Raw genomic sequence first — 23,044 nt, forward strand, 5'->3', positions numbered from 1 at the left:
GAAAAACAAATATCAACATATTTTTCAAAATATACACCCGCGCGTCTGCGCGGATCAAAATCTAGTTAGTCATTAATAATTAATTAACAGAGTTTAAGTCAAAATTGCGATAATTGTCTTCTAAAGATTGAGTATAAATTTAAAATTTTTGATTAGTTAAGGCATGTTTTAGTATGCAATAAGAGTTGAGGTAAGTATTTTTCAACGATCCCTAGTTCAAACACGAATTTCAAATTTTTGATTAATCAATGTATGTTTTGGCATGTAGTAGAAGTTGAAGTATTTATTTTCTCAGTGACTCCTAATTCAGGCATAAATAAGCCGTTTTCCCGTGTATTCTCCATGGATTAAAAGTTCGAAGAAATTTGTAAAAGAAAAACCAAAACGACTTCTTAACAAGATTTTTGAGTTGTTCAGATTTTTTAATATTATAAAATAGTATAAAGAAGCAGTTGAAAAGAATTGATGATTTGGTCTAACATTTGATTTTACAGAAATAATAGAACTTCACCCTTGACGGTTTTTAAAGTCGAGACAGAAACATTAGAAGTCTAATGGTATTATTACTTGCAGATTCACGTTTGAGATTCACATGATTGGAGAAATTACTCGTTTATTCACATTTTTAAGTCCCATGGACAACACCTATATTTACATTGTTCCATTTCAGTCTCGGCTGTTATTTATGTGCAATTCGGATCATTACTTCAAGCGTAAGGATTGACGTGAGAAGAGTAGTCTCTGGTTCCTGCACCTTCCCATCCCATCCATTCCTCCCACGTGTCGCAATCTGGATCATTCATTCCGTTGAACCCCTCGTCATATACATCGAACGGCTGAAACTCCTCTGTTCCCTCCATCTGATTCTTTATTTGCTTCAACACAATCTTCAAAAATACATAAAAAAAAAAGAAGAAGATTAACGATCAAACAGTATGATTGTTAAGATGTTTTCATAAAGACACCCTCTTACATTGTAAGCTTCGTTGATTGTTTGAAACTGTACCCCACAGTTGTTTCCTCTACAAACATCAGGATGATACTGCAACATCACCGACAACAAGAAGATATCAACTTTGAGAAACCCAATTAACTAAATTTAGCATTAAAAAAATGGTCAAACCTTTTTGGCGAGTTGTCTGAAAGCTTGCTTGACCTCGTATTCGGATGAATCGGGTCGGATCTTAAGGGTCTTATAAGGATCCATTATAGAAGATGAAGAACAAACGACTCTTGTTCTGTTTAGCATCTTCGCGTTCTTTCTTATGCTGGACTTTGATCCGGATAGACCCGAGAACACGTTTCCTCCAATGGTTAAAGCAATAGTCATGTTTTGAACAAGACAGAATCAAACTGAATGTAATGTGATTTACAGAAATAAAGAATTTTTTTGAGATTTAAGAGTTAAATGGATTTGTGATATTTAAGTAAATGGATTGGATAGAGCGGGATTATATATACACAGACACGAAGAGGGAAACGGTGACTTGGTCTCTTTTGTCATCTCTACCTACGTGTCCTTATCCATTTCCAAAGGCTTTTTACTATTTTTATTATAATCTTATCTATTCCTACTTTTTTGTTACTATTATATTTACAAGTTTTTTATTTTATTTTAAAAAGTTTGGTGTATTTTAAGACGTAAGCAAGATCAATTTATTAGCTATTTCCTAATTATGTTTTAGATACTGTGGGTTGTAGACTACCAATCTGGTCTCTTTAGCTAATCTAAAAACCATGGTCACTACGCGATCCCTAAAGCTTCTCACAGCAGTATTAACTTTGAGATATAGGGGGTGATTGGTAGTTGCTGTAGGTGCTGTCCACAGCCCTATTTATTTCCACAGTACCAAATTCAGAGCAATCAAGCTTTAAATTTTTTTTTGAAACCACATCTCTTAAAATATCCTACAGCTGTACAAGTGCTCTGCAGAGCCAAATATCCAAAGCAATTTTTTAGTGCTTCAATAAAATTCTACAGCAATAAAATCTAAAGCCACAGCAAAAAGTCTACAGATTTTTTTCTACAGCAAAATATTTAAAGCTACAGCCATTACCAATCGGATCCATAAACCACATTTTCTTTTCTTTTTTAAAGATGATGATATTGATATTTTGTAAGAAAAAAAAAGACTGATATTTTTGCGTTCTTATCCAAAACAATTTGTTGAACAAAAATACAAGAATGATTCTTTCGCAATTTGATACTTTTCACTATTCAAAATATCTCATGATTCTCTTCAATACACTCAACACAAATTTTACATATTTTTGTGGATCACATATATTTTTTACGATTTAATTCAATAGATAGTACATTTTTTTTCTAAAAAAAAGCTTAAAAGTACTACTCCCTCCATCTTGAAAAGATATATGTTTTAGAAAAGGAAATTGTTTCACAAATACATTTTTTTTTACATTTCATATGTCGCAATCATCTTAGCTAAAAAAAAATAAAGATCAAATTTTATTGAAAAGAGATATTTTAAACTTGGAAGACAATCATAGTAACAAAGAAAACATTTCTGTTCACAATCTTGATCGTCTTAGCTTATAGTCTATAGTCTCTTTGTTCATCAGCTTCTGCAAAATAACAGAAGCTAAATGACTGCTCATGTAAATTCAAGATTCAATAACCAACACAAGAACTTGAAGATTTTTTCGTTGAAAATTGACAAAGAAAACAGACTCTCTCAAGATCTTCTTCTTCGCTTCCTCTTCTCTCTGTCGCTTTCATCCGAACTAGAAGAAGAAGAAGAAGAAGAAGTCGATGAATCTGACTCAGAACCAGAACTGTCGGATCCAGACGATGATGTTGATTCTGCAACTTGCTTCTGTTGTTGCATGATGAGCCGTGGCATGTTCTTCAGGTACTCTCTCAGATTCTCCGTGATGCCTCCAAGACCAATGGAGGTGAAGAAGTTGATTGCAAACCTCGTGTTCTTTGGATTATCTTTAGGAAAGATGGATTCAAGTGACTCCTGCATTGTTGGATCCTGAAGCCTCTCATTAAGCAGCCTAATCCCCAAGTGTTCTGACAATTCCTGCAATCAAATGCAAAGTAGTAACCAAATCAACACAACCAATGAGACAAAACAGCTCTAAAATGGTAAAATGAGTTCCATGGAATGTGTTGCTGATTGATTCAAGTTACCTGAAAAAGGATCTTAATGAAGATACGGGACGACGAAGTTGTGTCCTCCTCAGTTAAGCGAATGTAGGCAAGCACATGCCAGGGGAGTGCATCTGTGCCCAGTAAATGGGCGAAAAACTTAGCCACATTACGCAGCTTGTTCGTCTCAAGCCGGTGGATCATTGAGTACTGCTGAACAAAACATTTCTCAAAATTCTCTTGATGAATCTTGTTGATCATACAGAAACGCTGACCCAACAAACCGTAGTAACGCAGGTACGTTCTCTCCTGAGAGCAACATTCCAGGAGCATTATGCATAGCTCCATCTGCAACATTGAATTGGATAAAGAATGTTACAAGCCTTGACTACTACCAGTAAATTACAAACTTTAGATTTGGAAGGGGTGCTTACCTCTTGGCCTGGCTCAAGTTTAATTTTAAGTAACTTGTGACCTGCTTCCTCAAAATCAACGCTAGACATAATGGTCAGGTATATTGTCCTCCTAAGATTAACAAGATTGGTCTCTGTCTCGTCTCTTATTCTCATTTGTTCTTCATCTTCTTCTTCATCAGAATCATCTTCCTCATCATCGTTATCCTCTGAACTAGCATCAGATCCATCTTCATCGTCAGACTCATCCTCACCGAGTAATTCCTTCTTCAGGACCTCGTACTTCTTTTCGTTCTCAAGGAAGTCAGGATCAGGTTTGAAAACATCTGCAAACAGAAGAAAAATCAGAGAGTTCTAAAGTTAAGAAGAGTTTTACTAACACTAAAAAGTAATCTATCTCTACAGAACCATGTGTTACCAAGCTTACCAAGAGAGGTTTCAGGATTTATTTCGTCATCAATAGATATATCATGCGAATATTTTTCTTCCACAAGATCCAGCTCAGGACGAACAGCAGGATGTCCCTGAAAGTAAATCATTCACACAATTTTATGAGCAATATGCCATCAGTGAAAACAAAGCATGGTTCCATCTCTGCAACAACCTGATAATCTCAGAATAAAATTCAAGCAAGTTCTATAATCTTTACCTGAAACTTCGCTTTCCTAATAGCAAAGAGTCCTTCAATCAAATACTGAACTCTCTTATCTATCTCTCCCTCGTGCAGTATACCACGAAACCGCTCAAAAATCCCTGTGTTAGCAATTGGAAGAGCTTAGAAAAACTAATAAAATGAAAACCTGAGGCAAAAAAGAACATGCGTGCCATGTTAACACGGCTTAATGCGTGAAGTGAATCGTTTACATACACAACCAACGTTATCTTTCAACAAGAGATGAACTAGATTATCATAGCAGCATATGCCAAACAAGTAGTCTAATTTTCTCAATATAACAGAAGGAGAGGTTGAAAAGAATTATTACCATGCAATCCTTTTGGTGTAACGTCCTGAAGCATCGCACCACACTCTGTAACGAAACCAACAGCCACCTCCACACTGTCATCAGTCGGGTTTTCCAGAAGTACAGTGACTAATTCAAGTGCAATGATTTCCTCAGCCACTTGCTGGTTCACTAGATGTGCTATAAACTTAACAGCAGCTAGCAATTGAGGCTGGTGAAACGAAAACGGAACACACAAATGCATAAATAAGACATATATAAATGAAAATGCATTAATAAGACATAGAATCAAAATTCATTACAAGAAAAAGACAAACCTTGTCATTACGCTTATAAGCTCTCTTTAGCTGCAAAACGACCCTTTTCAATAGAAGTTCAGCAACTTCAGGGAACTTGGCGTTGATAACAGCGACTAGAGCTGCAAAGACGTCAGTGAATCCAGGAGACGCCATTTGAGACTTCATACATGAACGGCAGAAAAGTCCCCTTCCTCTGATGAGGTTCTCAGCAAACAGTTCAGGGATTATGTTCTTGATGTTACTTGCATTGACTTTATTGACCAGCCCGTTAATACTTTTACGGAGAGCGTCCCATGTTAGACGCTGATACTCTACACTGCTCTTATCTTCCACCTCCTTCATCATGCGTGCTAGCTTGAACGGAGGGATATAAACTCCGCCAGATTTTCCCAAAGCAATAGCATTGCTATCAGATGGGTTGAGCTCTGGCAGCTTGGGCTTTGCAGCTTCACTCTTCTCTTCCTTTCTCAACTTGTCTGTTTGGCTATCGCTATATCTGTCACTGTGTCGCCTCTCCTTTTCATCTCTACCTCCATCGTCCCTCCGATGCCTATCAGACCAGTCTCTCTCCCTCCGATCTCTCTTTAAGAGACCTTCGTTACCTCTATCAGTCCTCTCTCTCCCTCTTCTCCTGTTCCTAATCTCACCTTCCTCATCGTCGTCAGATGCTTGATGATCTCTACGTTTCCTCTCGCTTTCTCTCCCACCTCTCCTGCTCTTTTGTCTGTCATCTTCTTTACCAGAAGGCTTATCAGCTAAGACTCTACTACCCCTATGAGTCCTCTCTCTATCATGCCTCTCCCTGCCTTTGGGACTTCTCTTCCTTTCATAATCATCATCAACATCTCCAGTAACCTTTGAAAGATGGTTCTCATCTTCTTCATCAGAAGAAGTCCTCTCTTTACTTGCCCTCTTCTCACGAACAGTAGCATCATCTACTTCCACTCTTTTCCCTCTATCTCTCTCTTTATCATCGTCGTCAGAACCAGAGTCTACTTCTCTTCGATTCTTCCTAGACCGCCTACCTGATTCCTCATCTGAGGAGCTATCTGCTCTCATCTTATGTGCAACACCACCAATCTCTAGATCTCTTCGCGAGCTCTCATCTGGGCTTCTATCTCTTCTCACTCTCTCCTCTTCCTCGGAGGAACTATCGTGCCTACCCATAGATTGAAATTCTAAGCTGCAGAAACACCCAAACCCAACACCGAGTTACACAGATAAAGTACGAACCTTTCCAGATTATAACAGAAGCTGTAATAAGAACCCTAATGAGGTTGTCGCCAAGATCTGAATCGCCTGAGCAAAAGTGAGAGAGTCTGGGAAATAAATCTTTTCGATTTTGGTCGGGTAAGACTAATTGGGCCAAGGCCCAACTAATATAAGTGAGCCCATGAGTACATTTTTCCTGTCTCTACCACGAGATCGCTTGCAAGTCAAGAAAAAGACCAGGTTCTCTCTCCCTCTTTTTTTTTTTATGATCAACTCTCTCCCTCTTTATGTTTCTGGTTTGAAACTTGTCAATTGTTAATATTAATGTATAGGAGTAAACCGGTTAAGTAGATTAGCTGGTATAATTGATTTCAGTTGGTTAAGTAATTGTATATATATCTTGTACCAACATTCATTCCCTTTTCGTGGAAAATAAGAGATCATTATACCAAATCACTCTCTTTGCTCTCGATCTCTATTATGGTATCAGAGCCAGGTTAATGGTTTAAAGCAGGCATCTCGTCAGTGGCTTAAAGCAGGCATCTCGTCAGTGGTTTCTTAAGTTCTCTACAACTTTGATGGATCTTGGATTTGATCAATGCCCTGGTGAACACACTTTGTTTCTTCAAGAGCGTGAAGGTATGTTTGTGGTGGTGAGTGTATACGTTGACGATATTATTATCGCTAGTACTCGTGTAGAAGATGCTCAAGTTTTGGTTGATCAACTCGCTTCAGCATTTCAGTTGCGAGATCTTGGTCCTCCCAAATTCTTTCTTGGCATAGAGGTAGCGAGATCGACTGCAGGTATCACTATCTGTCAAAGGAAGTATGTGTTAGATATGTTGGCGGCTTCCGGGTTCTCTGATTGCAAACCGTCATCAATACCTATGGAACCAAACCAGAAGCTTTCGAAGGAAGAAGGAGTGGTTTTGGCAGATAGAAAACAATACAAAAAGCTCATAGGCAAGCTTCAATACCTTACCATAACCCGGCCAGATATCTCTTTTGCAGTGTCCAAGCTTTCCCAGTTTGCTTCTGAACCTCGTGATGTGCATCTTACTGCACTTCACAAAGTCTTGAGATATTTGAAGGGGTCTATTGGTCAAGGCTTGCTTTATGGAACAGATACCAACTTTTCTTTGCGAGGTTTCTCGGATTCTGATTGGGGGGCTTGTACTGATGACAGAAGGTCAGTCACAGGATACGCTATGTTTATTGGTGATTCGTTGGTATCATGGCGTTCTAAGAAGCAAGATACAGTGTCCTTGAGTTCTGCAGAAGCTGAGTTTCGTGCTATGTGTGTGGCATGTAAGGAGATTCTATGGCTAACTCAAGTATTGAAGTATCTACGCGTACCCTTCTCTCTTCCAGCTTATTTGTATGGTGATAACACATCTGCACTCTACATTGCGAGCAATTCAGTTTTCCATGAAAGAACTAAACATGTGGAATTTGATTGCTACAAGATTAGAGAGTGTCTTGTGAAGGGGATTGTGAAGACGATGTTTGTACGTACGGGAGATCAGCTCGCTGACATGCTCACCAAATCATTATATCCTTCTCCATTCCGGAATAACATGAGCAAGATGGGTGTGATCAACATTTATGCATCTCCATCTTGAGGGGGGATATTAATGTATAGGAGTAAACCGGTTAAGTAGATTAGCTGGTATAATTGATTTCAGTTGGTTAAGTAATTGTATATATATATCTTGTACCAACATTCATTCCCTTTTCGTGGAAAATAAGAGATCATTATACCAAATCACTCTCTTTGCTCTCGATCTCTATTAGTTAAAGCCATTTAAATCTCTGTGAACTGTTTTTATCAGAGTCTCTGGATTATTACATGTGCCTTTGGAAGTCAAAGCATGAACAGCTTCGACTGCAGCATCTGTGAGCCTTTGAACTATTAGGAAGTTTCTCTTGTCGATGTCAGATATTGAGCCTTTTTTACGTTTCAAACACGGTAAGATCCTTCAATAATAAATTAATAATGCATTTGCTTTTACGTCCAGGGTCGGTGTGTGTGAATGTATCTTCTTTTTTTTGATGAATGACACTCTAAATTTGTAATCACTGATCTTGTTTGTTTCCATAGACACTTCCGGATACATAAAATAATTTCATAATCTATTAAACATGCGGAGTTTATTTGTATTTTTAATTATTTGATTTGAGTTTTTTTAGTAATAGAGTTTACCTAACCACCTGCACATGGGTTCTCACACCGTTGAGTAACTTTTTATTACTTGTCAGTTTGATAATTGCCAACTTTCATGCACAGTATTTAGGCAAAACACAGACATGAAAAAACCAAAAAACATAGCCAAAAGAAGAAGCAAAAGAATGAAGAACGAGAGACTTTTATTTTGTATTCTACTCTCCCTCCTAAAACTGTTAATAACAGCTCAAAACCTTGACCCTTCTTCAAGTCTATGTAATAGTTTCTGTGGAGGAATCTCAATTCCTTTCCCTTTCGGTATCGGACCGAAACATTGCTATCTCAACGACTGGTACAAGGTTGTCTGTAACACCACCACCACCACCTCCCTCTCCACTCCGTTCCTCTCTAAGATCAACAGAGAATTGATGAGCATCACACTTCAAAAAACAATTGACAGCACCCAAGGCGTCTTTCACATCAAATCTCCGGTGACTTCCTCCGGCTGTTCTAAACGAGACGAAAAGCCTCTTCCTTTAAACCTCACCGGTAAAGGAAGCCAGAGCTTTGGTTACCGACCTCGAATCTCAGATCATAGGATGTGAATCCAGCTGCGAGAGTCGCCTAGGCCTAGACAAGATCTGCAGTGGTTACAGATGTTTTCAGGCGATGATCACGGCGGATAGACCGCAAGTGATCGGCGTTGACTTAGAAAGCTCCGCTGGTGGTAACACAACTCTTTGTAAAGTTGCTTTCTTGACGAAGGAGACTTACTCTCCGGCGAATGTTATCCAGCTGGAGAAAATTTCTAGTAATGGTTTTACTGTGATCGGGCTTGAATGGTTCTTTGATGCATCACTTACTCAATTAGCGAAGCCAGTGGGTTGTTTTAATTTGACGGGTGATGATGCTTACGACACGAGCGAATCAAGTTGTGTTTGCTGAGTATAGTTATTTAACTGGGTTTGGTCACAGTAGCTGTTTCTGCAATGACGGTTACGAAGGGAATCTGTATCTTCAGGGTGGATGTGTTGGTAAGATCTTCGTCTTATTGGACTTCAATGTGGTTTAATTATTTTTATTATGGATCTGTTGATTTGATTCTGCCATTTTTGTAATTGTTGCCTAGACATTGATGAATGTGAGGGAGAATTAGGGCAAAGCAGGTGTGGAGGACAAACTTGTGTTAATGTCCCTGGATCGTTTAGGTGTGTGCCAAAGAAAATAGAGAAGATCAAGCCTGTGAGGTGAACCAAAGGAGTTTTTTTTAAAAAAATTTAGATTCTGAAGTCACATAACAAAGCAAAAAGGAGTGATCTTTTATGTTTTTGTTTTCGTCATTGTTCAGGTCTGGTTATAGGTTTGGCACTGTTGTTCTTGGTTCTCGGGATATGGAGATTGATCAAATTCGTCAAGAAGAGAAGGAAGATTATCCGAAAGAGGGAGTTCTTTAAACGTAACGGAGGCTTATTGTTGAAACAACAACTAACTACAGAAGAAGGAGGTGGTAATGTTTAGACATCTAGGATATTCAGCTCCAAAGAGCTGGAGAAAGCGACCGATAACTTCAACAAGAACAGGGTTCTTGGACAGGGAGGCCAAGGCACTGTCTACAAAGGAATGCTGGTAGATGGAAGAATCATAGCTGTCAAAAGATCTAAAGTTTTGGATAAAGACAAAGTTGAGGAGTTCATCAATGAGGTTCATGTTCTCTCGCAGATTAACCATAGAAACATCTTGAAACTCATGGGGTGTTGTCTCGAGACAGAGGTTCCTATATTGGTTTATGAGCATATTCCAAACGGAGACCTGTTCAAACGGCTACACAATGATTCAGATGATTACACCATGACTTGGGAAGTGCGTTTGCGGATAGCTGTGGAAATTGCAGGAGCACTTGCTTACTTGCACTCGGCTGCATCTACACCGGTCTATCACAGATATGTCAAGACCACAAACATACTCTTGGATGAGAAGTATAGAGCCAAGGTGTCGGATTTTGGTACTTCGAGATCTATAAGCATAGATCAGACACACTTGACAACTCATGTTGCTGGTACTTTTGGATATTTGGATCCAGAGTACTTTCAAACTAGCCAGTTCACTGATAAAAGTGATGTTTATAGTTTTGGGATTGTCTTGGTTGAGCTTATAACCAGAGAAAAACTGTTTTCTGTTGTGCGGCTTGAAGAAAACAGAGGGCTTGCATCTCATTTCATCGAGGCCATGAAAGAGAACAGAGTTCTTGATATTGTTGATTCTCGGATCAAAGAAGAATGCAAACCGGAACAAGTATTGGCTTTGGCAAAGCTTGCGAGAAGGTGTTTAAGCCTAAAAGGGAAGAAGCATCCAAGCATGAGAGTGGTTTCCAGTGACCTTGAGAAAATCCGTTCATCACTTGAAGATTTAGAGGTAACTATCGAAGAAGAGGAAGAAGAAGAAGAAATGCCAATAGAAATAAACATAGATGATTCTTGGAGTGTGGACATGACTGCTCCAGCATCTCTCTTTGATTTATCGCCTACGTTAGATGTTGAACCGCTGGTGCCTCAATGAACATGGTCATGATGGAATCTGACAAGACTGCAATGATGTACCAAAATGTGGTTTAATTTTGTGATAACAAATATTCTTAGAGGTTGTTCGTTTAACCATCTGTCATCTCCATTCAGATGATCCATTTGTATGATTTATTCAGATGATCCATTCAGATTTTTGGAACTGTTTGTTTGTCCATCCAGATGGTTCATTTAGATGAATCATCTAAATGAATTTTATGTTTGTTTCTTTATTTTTATTTCCATCCAAATGAGGTTAGTAAACAAATTACCAAATTACCATTATCTTAATTTAATCATATGTTAAAATTTACTAAAACAATAACTTCTAATAAACAAAAAATTGATAAACATGTTTTAAAAAAACTTAGTTTCAAACTAAAAGAATATTAATAATAAACCGACTGTAACTTCGGTTTTGGCGGAAAACAAAAAATTTCGGTTATGACGGAAAACAAGATTTTTTTTTATTTTGACAGGAAAACAAGATTTTTCGATTATGCCAGGAAAATGCAATTTTTGGTTCTGGCGAGAAAAAAACATTTTTTGCGGTTTTGGCGGGAAAACGAGATTTTTCGGTTTTAGCGGGAAAACAAGATTTTTTGGTTTTGGCAGGAAAATATAATTTTTGGTTTTGGCGAGAAACACGTTTTGTGGTTTTGGTGGGAAAACACTTTTTTTTTGCGGTTTTGGCAGAAAAAAAAATAAGATTTTTCGGTTTTGGCAGAAAAACGACAATTTTCGGTTTTGGCGAGAAAACATGTTTTAGGATTTTGGCGGGAAAATGCGTTTTTGCGTTTTTGGCGTGAAAAAAATGTTTTTGTAGTTTTGGCATGAAAACACATTTTTCGGGTTTCGCAGAAAATGCGTTTTGGCGGGAAAATATGTTTTTGCGGTTTTCACGGGAAAATGTGCTTTTGGTGGAAAAACACATTTTTGCGGTTTTCGCAGAAAAATGCATTTTGGCGTGAAACCCGTTTTGCATTTTTCACAAGAATACGCGTTTTGCAGTTTTGGCGGGAAATGCATTTTGATGAGAAAACGCATTTTTCGGTTTTGGCGGGAAAACATGTTCCGGCGAGAAAACAAAACATGTTTTTGTGGTTTTGGCGTGAAAACGTGTTTTTGCGAAAAAATGTGTTTGGGGTTTTGGCGTGAAATCGCGTTATTGTGATTTTGGCATGAAAACACATTTTTGCGGGAAAACACGTTTTTGCCATTTTGGCTGAAAAACATATTTTTGCAATTTTGTGTGGAAATGCATTTTTAAGGTTTTGGCGTGAAAAAAATTATTTTAGGTGTTCGCGGGAAAATGCGTTTTTGTGGTTTTGTCAGTTTTCGTATGTGACAAAATGATATTATGTTTATGTTTGTAATTTATAATTTACATCAGGAGAATAATAGACATTATACCATATTGAATGAACAATCTCCATCCAAATAGTCCAAATTGGATCAGCTGAATAAACTTTAAAAGAAAGCCTAAATTTCCGAAAGTGATCATCGAAATGAATTGCATTTTTAGTGCCTAAGCGAACAAAACTTTCATCTCCATCCAAATGGTTCATCCGGATGGAGAAACAAACAGGCACTTAATGTTCCACTCTACATTCAAGCCATAAAAATGTTTTCAAAAACCTTTCAGCATTACATTCCATTACAGAGATTAATCTTGGGAAGTAATCCAAGTAAAAAATATGAGTTTTAATTGTAATGAAGCTTTTATTGGACTTTTAATGGGCTGTATATTTGTTATATGTGTTTACGTTCTCCTGTGCGGAAGAAGAACTTGTGTGTTTCATTTGTGCAGAAGAAGAGCTTCAAAAATACAAAACCGAACACGCCCAAATAAGCTTGAGTTAACTACAATCTTCTCACCTTCAATCTTTTCAATTCAACTATTTGAGTCTATGACCACCAAAATTCATACTTCCATGTTCAAATTCCATAGGTTTGATATTTCCTAAAAAAACCTAAGAAGATGTATAAGTTTGATTCATTCCCAGCAAAAAGATACAAGCAAGGTTTGCTTTCAGATGTTTTGTAATTTCATTCATAAGTAGTACATCACTCTCCACTATCACTTGTGTTATTGTTTAGTCCTTTTAAGGTTTGTTAGGAATACTATGTATTATATGTACCATGGTAGCTATTTTATAACCATCGTTACATAATGATATACGTATACAAGAAGGGTTTATTGAGCAGCATTTCTTGATATGATGAAATAGATTTAGGATTTTGATAAATGAATGCAATATTTTGGATGCGTGTAAGTGTAAATGAATGCATCTTTCTCTCTCACCAGTTCAATGGGACAACTAAGACTTGTCTTCGGTGTCGCAAAGGCCAACACACAATCCGTGAATTCTATTTTCAGTCATAATTGCTTCTTTTTTAACGCTCTAGTGTTTACACTTACGTGGGATTCGTAGTATTTTCTATAATTCAGAAAACTCACCACACCTTTCTTATTGACTTTGCTTATATCAAAACATTCTCTCAAACAATCAAATGGTTAGCTTTAACTCTACTTCGATTACCATTCAAGACATTGTTTCTTTTATATTTTATTAATCTATTACTTATGTTTCGTTTTATTTTATATTTATAATTTATTTTATGTAAACAAATATACAATTTTTAAACAAAAATTTCGTAATTTAATTTAGATTGACATACAAAATTTCGTCTAATCCTTACTTTATAACAGATAGTATTTCTTGCTATGTCTTTAATTTTTATTATATCTACAAATTAAAAGTGATAATATTTTGAAATCTATTTACTCTGCGCAGGACGCGAATTATCACCTAATTTATTTATATTGTGATGTTTTTAGAGTATACTAGCCTAACTCATGCCAAATTGAAAACCTAGTTAACTCAATAGTAACTTTATATTCTCTCTGATGTTTATTTAAGATCTTAAAATTTAAAAGTTTAAACATAAACCAAACTAAAATCCAGATTAACACCTCTAGTCAAGGTATTAACTAGACATTGCTTTCAAATATGCGTATGGTCTAAAGACAAGTGGGTACTTAGATTAATAATTTTGGACAAAAATTCATTTTTATAAATTTTGCTGGCTTCAGAATTTAGATTGAAAGGGACATTGTGACTGATTACTAGTTAATACTCAACTAATTATTAATTAGTGGAGCCAAACTAATAAATTATTATTAAGTTCAAATTCTAAACATTACACACAGCCAGAAGACAGACACAAGACACCCTAATTTCAACATGTGGCAAGTCGTAATTGGGTGAGTTTCTGGTGATGGAGGGTACGATGCAGCCAAGAACCTAATTTTCCCACCGTTACACTATTAAAAAAAAAAGCTAAAAAAGCAAAAGAGGTCACGTGCGGGACCAAACAATGACCCTTGTCTGAATATGATCATTCGTCTCCCTCTCTCCCACAATTGTTTCTTTCTTTGTAGCATTACACTACTTCATCTTTGGAACGGGGAAGTGGAGTAAGTAAAACGTTGGGCTCTGCTAGTATTGGTTTCACTGCGTTTAAAGGAATCGTAACTCAATTCAAAAGAATTCGATTTTTTTTTTTGTTTTAAAGCTAAAGCTAAAGCTTAAAGCTAAAGTATGGGTTGTTGAAGCTGTGTAAGAACTCTTTTTCTGATTTTCATTTTTCTCGTTTGGCTCCTTTGTTCGTCGAGGAGATTATACCAACAAAACCCCAGAAAGTTCCTAGATTTCAATCTTGTTGATCAAAGCTTCTAGCTTTTTTATCTCTGGATTTTCAAAAATGGGTCTGTGTCATTCAGTAGATAGGAAGGAACCAGGAGAAACAAGCACCACCGCCTCAACGGCGGAGGATGATATATTAGGCTCCGGAAGGTGGCGGCGGCCGAGAGGTTACAAGGGAGGCGGCGAAATCGAAGGGACTCAACAGGCTTTGGATCGGTTGATTTCAAATGGTTCAAGTAAAGTTGCATGTCTTTACACACAACAAGGCAAGAAAGGAACCAATCAAGACGCTATGCTCGTTTTTGAGGTTTGTTTCTTTCATATTCTCTCCAAAGTTTTGATCTTTTCACTTAGTTCTTGCAACCCATTTACTAGGAATTGATCACTACTCGAAAGAAAGGTTTGTTCAATGTTTGAGTGAAGCTACTTGTTGGAGATCAAATGGACATTGTTGCTTTATTTTTTGTTGTTGCTAGTGAGAGAAACTTGGAATGTTGCATGTCTTTTTTTGTTTTTTTTTGGGACCATCACAGAGCTTAGAGCTTTGAAAATGAGGTGTCTTTGTGTTCTTCTTGTGCTGTCTTTGACCTGTTTCCACATAATTGTGAAGGGACCACTAGTTTCTTGTATCTATCTTATTACTTCTTTTAGTGTTATATTTAGATAAAAAGACAATTATATAACTTATGAAAACTACTTCCAAAATGCAGAACTTTTGTTCGAGAGACGATACAGTGTTTTGTGGTGTATTTGATGGACACGGACCATTTGGTCATATGGTTGCCAAGAAAGTCAGAGACACATTGCCCTCCACACTCTCAACACAGTTGAAATTAGCATCAGAGTCAGAACAAAGCGGCTTAGTGAATGAGGAAGAAGAAGGGCAGAGAAGCGAGTCTGTTATTACTACTATGGATGAGCAATGGTGTGAGTTAATTCCAAACGGTGAACAACTTCCAGAGATGTATCTGCCTCTTAAACACGCCTTGCTCAAGTCTTGTCAGCAGATAGATAAAGAGCTTAAAATGCATCCTACTATTGATTGTTTCTGCAGTGGAACCACTTCTGTCACTTTGATCAAGCAGGTACTAGCTTAGACTCTTTCTTCTAATATCATCGCTTTTATTGTTCAATAATGACTGCTTTTTAGGGTGAGGACTTGGTGGTCGGAAACATCGGTGACTCGAGAGCTGTTCTTGCCACAAGAGACAAAGACAATGCTTTGGTCGCTGTACAACTAACCGTAGACTTAAAACCAGACCTGCCAAGTATGTTACATATTTAAAACTCTAAAGATTGAGAAGCCAATTTAGTAACGTTTTCTTTCTATGTACTCTTTCAGGTGAATCAGCGAGAATCCAAAAATGTAAAGGCAGAGTCTTTGCGTTGCAAGATGAGCCAGAGGTAGCTCGTGTATGGTTACCAAACAGCAACTCACCTGGTTTAGCAATGGCTCGAGCTTTTGGTGACTTCTGTCTCAAAGATTACGGTCTTATCTCAGTTCCAGACATCAACTACCGGCACCTTACAGAAGAAGACCAGTTCATCATTCTTGCTAGCGACGGTGTATGGGATGTGTTATCTAACAAAGAGGCTGTGGACATTGTTGCTTCTGCTCCTAGTCGAAGCACAGCAGCTAGAGCTTTGGTGGACACAGCGGTTAGATCATGGAGAATCAAGTATCCAACTTCAAAGAACGATGACTGTACTGTAGTCTGCCTCTTTCTACAAGATTCAAGCAATGTAGTAAAGGATTCACACAATGAAGACTCTGTAGAGAGTGTCAGTATCAGTAACAAGGAGGAGGAGATTGTTCCAGTTAAAGAGGAAAGTATCTCTAAGAGTTGTGGGATTGAGTCAAAGATGATGACAATGACACTTGCTGAATGTATATCGGTTGCACAGGATGATGAAGAGTGGTCTGCTTTGGAAGGGTTGACTAGGGTTAATAGTTTATTGAGCATTCCAAGGTTCTTCTCTGGTGAGCTTAGATCAACTAGTTGGAGAAAATGGTTGTGACTTCTTTTTTTTTTGTTTACTTGTGTGCTTCTAAGTTAAACCTACACAAACACTACACATCATCACCATGTTCTTTGTTTCATATTCAACTTTTGTTTTTTCTTCTTCCAATTAATATTTTAGACATGTGAGATAGTTCATCATACAATATTTAATTCACAACAAAACAACAAGATTTAAATTAATAGTTTTTGTAGTAAAATGCTTAATGTTTTTAGCAAAGCATTATTTGTTGACTTGTATAACTTTTCTTTAACACTCATGGTCTCACAATAAGTAATGGTTAAGACCTTGATTAATAGAGTTTTAGAAAAACATTAAGCCTTCCATTAACAAATCAACTTTTGTTGATAAAATATTTAAGAAAAAACATCTTAATAGGTGTAAATATTTGCAAGTACACATTATTTTATTCTTTCATATGAAGTTCTTACTAGTGTATTAACTTCAAAATGTATAAAAGCTTTTAAATAATTTTATATGATTATTTCTGTTTTATTTAATAATATCAAACATCTATATATATTAGATAATAAATTTGTATTCTCAAAATTAAGGTATTTGGGTTGATTGAAAGCTTGTAAAAACAAGTTGTTTTTATTGTCACTATTTTAACAAATATTGAGATGGTTGGTGCTGACAGGACCCACTTGTAGTTGTAGGTTCCACTATCTTATTTGTCTGAGCATAATGATGGAAGAAGGTTGCTTTGATTATAAAACATAGCTTAACGGTAACTTAAGCTTACATGATTATCTTTGTATTGGTTATCTGAATGATTTTGTATTTATTTGAAGATGTATCACTCAAACGTTTTAATAGCTAAAAAGTATTTCCACAAAAAGAGACATACCAGCCGTTAGATTGACTTAGAAGTAAAGGAAAATTGATTGAAAGCAAATGAAACCAACTCTTCTTGGTAGCACTCGTGTTCCTATTGGCACACACATTTTGTCTTTCTTGATGATATAATGATTAATCGTGTCTCACAAGGAAGATACTTTAAACTATTTGTTCTCTCATAAATTTCACTTAAATATCAAACCTCAAGAACTCATGTATTTTGAGGAACAATGGTGGCTGCAACAACCACCATGACGGCTACTTTCCGGTTGTTCTTGTTCTGTCTCACTTACTCGTTCACTGTCTTCTCGATGGTTTCATCAGTAACTGACCCTCGTGATGGTAGTATTCTCATGCTTTTCCCTTGAATGGAACGGAAATGATTTGTAATGCTTCTTTGATCTTTGTTTTGTTTTGGTATCTATTAGCGGCGGCTCTTCGTTCTTTGATGGATCAGTGGGACAACACGCCACCTAGCTGGGGAGGCTCTGATGATCCTTGTGGAACTCCTTGGGAAGGTGTCTCCTGCAATAACTCCAGAATCACTGCTTTGTGAGTGTTGCTTAATACATTAGGCTTGCTTCATTTTGGTAACGTACTGAGCAAGCAAGTCTTTTGTGTTTAGGGGTTTATCAACAATGGGTCTCAAAGGAAGGCTTAGTGGAGACATTGGAGAACTATCCGAACTAAGATCCTTGTCAGTCTCTTTTCGATGAACACAAAACATGAACATTTGTTTTTTTGTTTTACCTGAAGTGGAGACTTTGTGTTGTTTCAGGGACCTTTCTTTCAATCCAGGACTCACAGGTTCACTTACTTCCCGTTTAAGAGACCTGCAAAAGCTCAACATTCTGTGAGAATCTCGCTGCTCTTCCTTGTGTTTGTGTTGTGTATCTATCTAACAAACAGTCCTATTGGATCTTCAGTATACTTGCTGGATGTGGCTTCACTGGTAGCATCCCTAATGAAATTGGTTATCTCAAAGATCTATCCTTCTTGTAAGAAGCTCCTCTAATACTTCTTGTCCTGAAATCAAATCAATGTCTGATGGGTTCCATCATTTGTTCTCCAGGGCCTTGAACTCCAATAATTTCACTGGTAAAATTCCAGCGTCTCTAGGAAACCTCAGTAAAGTCTATTGGTTGGATCTTGCGGATAATCAGTTGACAGGACCCATTCCAATATCATCAGGCTCTAGTCCTGGTCTTGATCTTCTCTTAAAAGCCAAACACTTGTGAGTATTTTTTTTTTAATTACAAGACATCTTCTGTCCGTGTATGTCTTCAGCTTCATCTGATGCAAATGCTTAAAAATGCAGTCACTTCAACAAGAATCAGCTCTCAGGCACTATTCCACCAAAACTCTTCAGCTCTGAGATGATATTGATCCATGTGTAAGTCAAATAGTATTTTACCAAATGTTCAATCTCTAGCTTATAGTAAAATATTGTCCGCTTTAGGCCTAAACCATCACGAATTTGTTATTGGATCGGTTGCTTCTCAAGAGCTCTCATACTAACTGGAGTTGGACCAGACTTATAAATTTGGTTTTCTTTAGTCTTATGTATTATGTTTTATTTAGTCTAATACTTGATGTGGGACTTAGATTGCTTATTTAATCTAACACGAGATTTAAGGTTACTAATGGTTTGTTTCAAATGTCAGATTATTTGATGGAAATCAATTCACAGGGAGCATACCTTCCACTTTGGGACTTGTTCAGACACTAGAGGTTCTGTGAGTAACATAACATCTCCATGTCCTTAGCTTCATAGTTCTTCCCTACTTCTCTTTAAAAGGACTATCTCACTCTCTTGGATTGTATCAGGCGGCTTGACAGAAACACTCTGACCGGAAAAGTCCCAGAGAATCTTAGTAATCTCACAAACATCATTGAACTGTGAGTGTAAATCAACTTGTAATATTTGCAGATTGATCATTTTAGGCCTAGCTAATGAGAGAATACATCTTTACTTGTGGTCTCTCAGGAACTTAGCCCACAACAAACTGGTAGGATCTTTACCAGATTTATCAGACATGAAATCTCTGAACTATGTGTAAGTTAATCAGCACCAGAAACCTCCTTTGTCTGCTACACTTTTGTGACAAAAAATGTGATATATGTTACAGAGACCTGAGCAATAACTCATTTGATCCATCAGAGCCTCCTCTCTGGTTCTCAACCTTACCTTCATTAACTACACTGTAAGTGCTTCTCTGCTACAGTTTACAAACCGCTCATGAGGAAATATGTAAATATACCTTCTTTTTGTGGATTTAGGGTGATGGAATATGGGTCTCTTCACGGACCACTGCCTAATAAGCTCTTTGGCTACCCACAGCTTCAGCAAGTGTAAGTCTCCATCAAGTTAACAACAGCTTTAAATATCATCCCAAATCTGATTTTGATTTGTACAGGAAACTGAGAAAGAATGCATTCAACGGAACACTGAGCTTAGGAGACACAGTAGGTCCAGAGCTACAACTCGTTGATCTGCAAGATAATGACATTTCCTCTGTAACACTGAGCTCTGGATACACCAATACATTAATGTAAAACTCTTCTTTAACTAACTAGCAACTAAAACTTTCTCTAGCAACTTATTAACGAAGCTCTCTTTGTTGTAGACTCGTAGGAAACCCTGTATGCACAACAGCTCTCTCCAACACAAACTACTGCCAGATTCAGCAGAAACAAGCCAAACGTATATACTCGACCAGTCTTGCTAACTGTGGAGGAAAATCTTGTCCATTAGACCAAAAGGTTAGCCCTCAGAGCTGTGAATGCGCCTACCCTTATGAAGGCACACTCTACTTCCGAGGGCCTATGTTCAGAGACCTTACCAATGCAAACACGTACCATTCACTAGAGATGAGCTTGTGGGTGAAGCTAGGACTCACTCCAGGATCAGTCTCTCTACAAAACCCTTTCTTCAACAATGATGATTATCTCCAGATACAGCTGGAACTTTTCCCATCTACGGGGAAGTATTTCAACAGAAGTGAAGTACAGAGAATTGGATTTGACTTGAGTAATCAAACTTATAAACCTCCTCCACTGTTTGGACCTTACTATTTCATTGCATCTCCCTACACTTTCCCAGGTAACATGTACATAAATTTTTTTTATAACCTTAGTTATAACTGGGCTCTAACAGTCCTGAAACTTTATGCAGCTGACGGTAACGGACGTTCCTTGAGCTCTAGGATGGTCACAGGGATAATAACTGGTTGCAGCGCTTTGGTCTTGTGCCTTGTTGCCCTAGGAATATACGCATTTTGGCAGAAGAGACGTGCAGAGCAAGCTATCGGTTTGAGTAGACCGTTTGGTAAGTCAAATGTTATATAGAAATTGCATTATTTGAAGAAACAATATAAGCTTTTAGTGCCTTCAGAGTATGAGCAAGTTCGTAGAGCTATTTACTCGATTGCAGACATTTCTGGAACACTTCTAATAGAGGGAACGTCCACTAGAAGAAGAAGAAATTATATACTAACTTACATTCACTTTTAAAATTGAAAATTTATGTTTTACAATAAATGTTTTGATTAGCTAAGACAAACAGTGGTTGTATCTCAGTTTCATGGGCATCAAGTGGGAAAGACAGTGGTGGCGCGCCGCAGCTGAAAGGGGCTAGATGGTTCTCCTATGAAGAACTTAAGAAGATCACCAACAACTTCTCCATGAGCAGTGAGTTGGGTTCTGGAGGTTATGGAAAGGTGTATAAAGGAATGCTCTCAGATGGACAGATGGTGGCTATAAAAAGAGCACAGCAAGGATCAACACAAGGAGGTCACGAGTTCAAAACAGAGATTGAGTTGCTTTCTAGAGTTCATCACAAGAACCTAGTTGGGCTTGTTGGGTTTTGTTTCGAACAAGGCGAGCAGATTCTGGTGTACGAGTTCATGTCCAACGGATCACTGAAAGACAGCTTAACAGGTACTTGCACAGTCTGGTCTTTAGCTGCTCAAATATTCAGATACATTTTAACTCCTTGTGCATTGTTTATAGGGAGATCTGGTATTGCTCTGGACTGGAAACGGAGGCTGAGAGTGGCTCTGGGATCAGCAAGAGGACTAGCTTACCTCCACGAACTGGCGGATCCTCCTATCATACACAGGGACGTGAAATCAACCAACATTCTTTTGGATGAGAATCTCACGGCCAAGGTTGCTGACTTTGGTTTGTCCAAGCTGGTTTCTGACTGCACCAAAGGCCATGTTTCAACCCAAGTCAAAGGCACATTGGTAAGGTTTATTTCATTCATGTCATGTATCATGAGATGCAGATCAATGAATCACTGTTTCATTATTGAAGGAGCTATATATCGATATGCTTTTAATATGTTGGACTCGGTTTCTCGATTTCTATTTAGTCACCCTTGATCTAAGCATGCAAGTGGTTTTAGGATGCGGGATACTCATAATCTTGGTTTTTTTAAATGATGGTTAATTATACTATTACAAATTACATATTAATATGCCTTGAATATGTTCGGACTTGGTTTCTATTGGCAACTCGGTGTCTATTCAGTCACTCTTATAGGATCTAAGCATGCAAGTGGTTGTAGGATGCGGAATACTCATATAATCTTGTTTTTTTTAAACGCTCGACAATTATGCTATTGAATTAAGCGGAACATTCAAATAGAACACAATAATCTTGTGTTTCTTGAATTGTCATCGTCATGTCGTCCACCTTTTCGTGTTTATCTGTATTAGTTTTCTCACATCCATTAATGGCAGGGATATTTGGATCCAGAATACTACACAACGCAGAAACTTACAGAGAAGAGCGACGTGTACAGCTTCGGCGTTGTGTTACTTGAACTGATCACAGCGAAACAGCCGATAGAGAAAGGCAAGTACATTGTCCGAGAGATCAAGCTTGTAATGAACAAAAGCGACGAGGAGTTCTACGGACTGAGAGAAAAGATGGACCGTTCGTTAAGAGACGCCGGAGCTCTACCAGAACTAGGCCGGTACATGGAGTTAGCCTTAAAATGCGTTGATGAGACGGCGGCTGAGAGGCCAACGATGAGTGAAGTGGTGAAGGAGATTGAGATTATTATACAGAACAGTGGAGCGAGCACTAGCAGCTCCTCTGCGTCGGCTTCATCTTCGGCGACAGATTTTGGAGGCGTGAAAGGTGGTGATAAAGTTTTGTATGGAGAGAATCTGAGGAAGAAAGAAGTACGTGATGGAGAAGGAGCTTTGATTATAGTGGTGGCTACTCTGTTATGACAAAAGTTGAGCCCAAGTAATGATGGAAAGATCTCTTTGCATTCTTATTTAGCAGGAAAGAGATAATGAACTAAGCACTAACTAAACGGAGTTATGAAAATTGATGTATTCATTAGTTTCTTTCAAAAAGATATTTACTAATGAATTGAATCCTTATCAAATTCTTGCAATATAATTATATAGATATTGGGTTCCAAAGAAAAATCTCTATTATATATATTTTTGTAATGAATATAAATATGAACACAAAGTATAAATATATATTTAAAATATATATTTTTGAAAATCCATTAGTAAAATTAGATATGTAATTTTAGTTTTTTTACTTTACAAAATGAAATTATATATATTGCTGTAACAAGTATATAATCTAATTCTAATTGGGCTAAATTATATTGGGCTCATTAACTCTTAGGCCCCATTAACCGAAACAGGAACCTAACAGCGGGATAAAAAGCAAGAAGTGTTTCTCCTCGCAAGTTAAAGACTTTCAATCAACACACGTTCGA

General features: G+C 37.5%; 4 protein-coding genes, 1 long non-coding RNA gene and 1 pseudogene across 7 annotated transcripts; 4 read left to right on the plus strand and 2 right to left on the minus strand.

Annotated features, from left to right (window-relative positions):
• Positions 1–543: 543 nt before the first annotated feature.
• Positions 544–1,484, minus strand: LOC125599973 (chaperone protein dnaJ 8, chloroplastic-like). The gene is made up of 3 exons (XM_048772972.1): positions 1,124–1,484; positions 974–1,042; positions 544–887 (listed from the first exon to the last, which is right to left on the minus strand). Exons 1-3 carry the CDS (start codon positions 1,328–1,330, stop codon positions 708–710), a joined length of 456 nt encoding a protein of 151 aa, XP_048628929.1. The 5' UTR covers positions 1,331–1,484; the 3' UTR covers positions 544–707.
• Positions 1,485–2,439: 955 nt separating this feature from the next.
• Positions 2,440–6,133, minus strand: LOC106429700 (pre-mRNA-splicing factor CWC22 homolog). The gene is made up of 7 exons (XM_048772973.1): positions 4,805–6,133; positions 4,509–4,698; positions 4,175–4,278; positions 3,953–4,049; positions 3,547–3,851; positions 3,155–3,460; positions 2,440–3,044 (listed from the first exon to the last, which is right to left on the minus strand). Exons 1-7 carry the CDS (start codon positions 5,951–5,953, stop codon positions 2,694–2,696), a joined length of 2,502 nt encoding a protein of 833 aa, XP_048628930.1. The 5' UTR covers positions 5,954–6,133; the 3' UTR covers positions 2,440–2,693.
• On the plus strand, positions 3,704–4,180 carry LOC125599974. The gene is made up of 2 exons (XR_007333565.1): positions 3,704–3,839; positions 3,931–4,180. It is a non-coding gene; the product is annotated as an uncharacterized LOC125599974 (long non-coding RNA).
• A 955-nt stretch (positions 6,134–7,088) lies between the features above and the next one.
• LOC125599975 lies at positions 7,089–10,730 on the plus strand (annotated as a pseudogene).
• A 3,352-nt stretch (positions 10,731–14,082) lies between these two features.
• On the plus strand, positions 14,083–16,575 carry LOC125574822 (probable protein phosphatase 2C 18). 3 transcript variants are annotated; one of them, XM_048772975.1, is made up of 5 exons: positions 14,084–14,343; positions 14,508–14,737; positions 15,141–15,515; positions 15,581–15,698; positions 15,773–16,575. In XM_048772975.1, the coding sequence occupies exons 2-5, from the start codon at positions 14,723–14,725 to the stop codon at positions 16,447–16,449; spliced, it is 1,185 nt and encodes a 394-aa protein (XP_048628932.1). In that variant the 5' UTR covers positions 14,084–14,343; positions 14,508–14,722; the 3' UTR covers positions 16,450–16,575. The 3 variants fall into 3 exon arrangements, with proteins under 3 accessions (XP_048628931.1, XP_048628932.1, XP_048628933.1); XM_048772976.1 differs by having other exon boundaries at positions 14,085–14,201; XM_048772974.1 differs by having other exon boundaries at positions 14,083–14,737.
• An 825-nt stretch (positions 16,576–17,400) lies between these two features.
• On the plus strand, positions 17,401–22,535 carry LOC125599969 (leucine-rich repeat receptor protein kinase HPCA1-like). The gene is made up of 18 exons (XM_048772965.1): positions 17,401–17,634; positions 17,721–17,844; positions 17,918–17,989; positions 18,071–18,145; positions 18,219–18,290; positions 18,365–18,526; positions 18,611–18,685; positions 18,957–19,028; positions 19,120–19,191; positions 19,280–19,348; positions 19,422–19,496; positions 19,573–19,644; positions 19,710–19,844; positions 19,920–20,395; positions 20,468–20,620; positions 20,872–21,231; positions 21,304–21,539; positions 22,038–22,535. Exons 1-18 carry the CDS (start codon positions 17,523–17,525, stop codon positions 22,533–22,535), a joined length of 2,910 nt encoding a protein of 969 aa, XP_048628922.1. The 5' UTR covers positions 17,401–17,522.
• The last annotated feature ends 509 nt before the right edge of the window (positions 22,536–23,044 follow it).

This window comes from Brassica napus, unplaced genomic scaffold, assembly GCF_020379485.1.
Source record: "Brassica napus cultivar Da-Ae unplaced genomic scaffold, Da-Ae ScsIHWf_2078;HRSCAF=2729, whole genome shotgun sequence".
In the NCBI taxonomy this organism is placed as follows: domain Eukaryota; kingdom Viridiplantae; phylum Streptophyta; class Magnoliopsida; order Brassicales; family Brassicaceae; genus Brassica; species Brassica napus.

Coding starts and splice junctions, on each gene's coding strand:
- LOC125574822 (XM_048772974.1), top strand. CDS start 14,489: ATGGGTCTGTGTCATTCAGTAGATAGGAAGGAACCAGGAGAAACAAGC. Junction 14,738..15,140: donor ACGCTATGCTCGTTTTTGAG/GTTTGTTTCTTT, acceptor TCCAAAATGCAG/AACTTTTGTTCGAGAGACGA. Junction 15,699..15,772: donor CTTAAAACCAGACCTGCCAA/GTATGTTACATA, acceptor GTACTCTTTCAG/GTGAATCAGCGAGAATCCAA.
- LOC125599969 (XM_048772965.1), top strand. CDS start 17,523: ATGGTGGCTGCAACAACCACCATGACGGCTACTTTCCGGTTGTTCTTG. Junction 18,146..18,218: donor CTGCAAAAGCTCAACATTCT/GTGAGAATCTCG, acceptor TTGGATCTTCAG/TATACTTGCTGGATGTGGCT. Junction 18,686..18,956: donor GAGATGATATTGATCCATGT/GTAAGTCAAATA, acceptor TTCAAATGTCAG/ATTATTTGATGGAAATCAAT.
- LOC125599973 (XM_048772972.1), bottom strand. CDS start 1,330: ATGACTATTGCTTTAACCATTGGAGGAAACGTGTTCTCGGGTCTATCC. Junction 1,043..1,123: donor TCAGACAACTCGCCAAAAAG/GTTTGACCATTT, acceptor GTGATGTTGCAG/TATCATCCTGATGTTTGTAG. Junction 888..973: donor CAATCAACGAAGCTTACAAT/GTAAGAGGGTGT, acceptor GTATTTTTGAAG/ATTGTGTTGAAGCAAATAAA.
- LOC106429700 (XM_048772973.1), bottom strand. CDS start 5,953: ATGGGTAGGCACGATAGTTCCTCCGAGGAAGAGGAGAGAGTGAGAAGA. Junction 4,050..4,174: donor TTAGGAAAGCGAAGTTTCAG/GTAAAGATTATA, acceptor ATTTACTTTCAG/GGACATCCTGCTGTTCGTCC. Junction 3,045..3,154: donor TCATTAAGATCCTTTTTCAG/GTAACTTGAATC, acceptor ATTTGATTGCAG/GAATTGTCAGAACACTTGGG.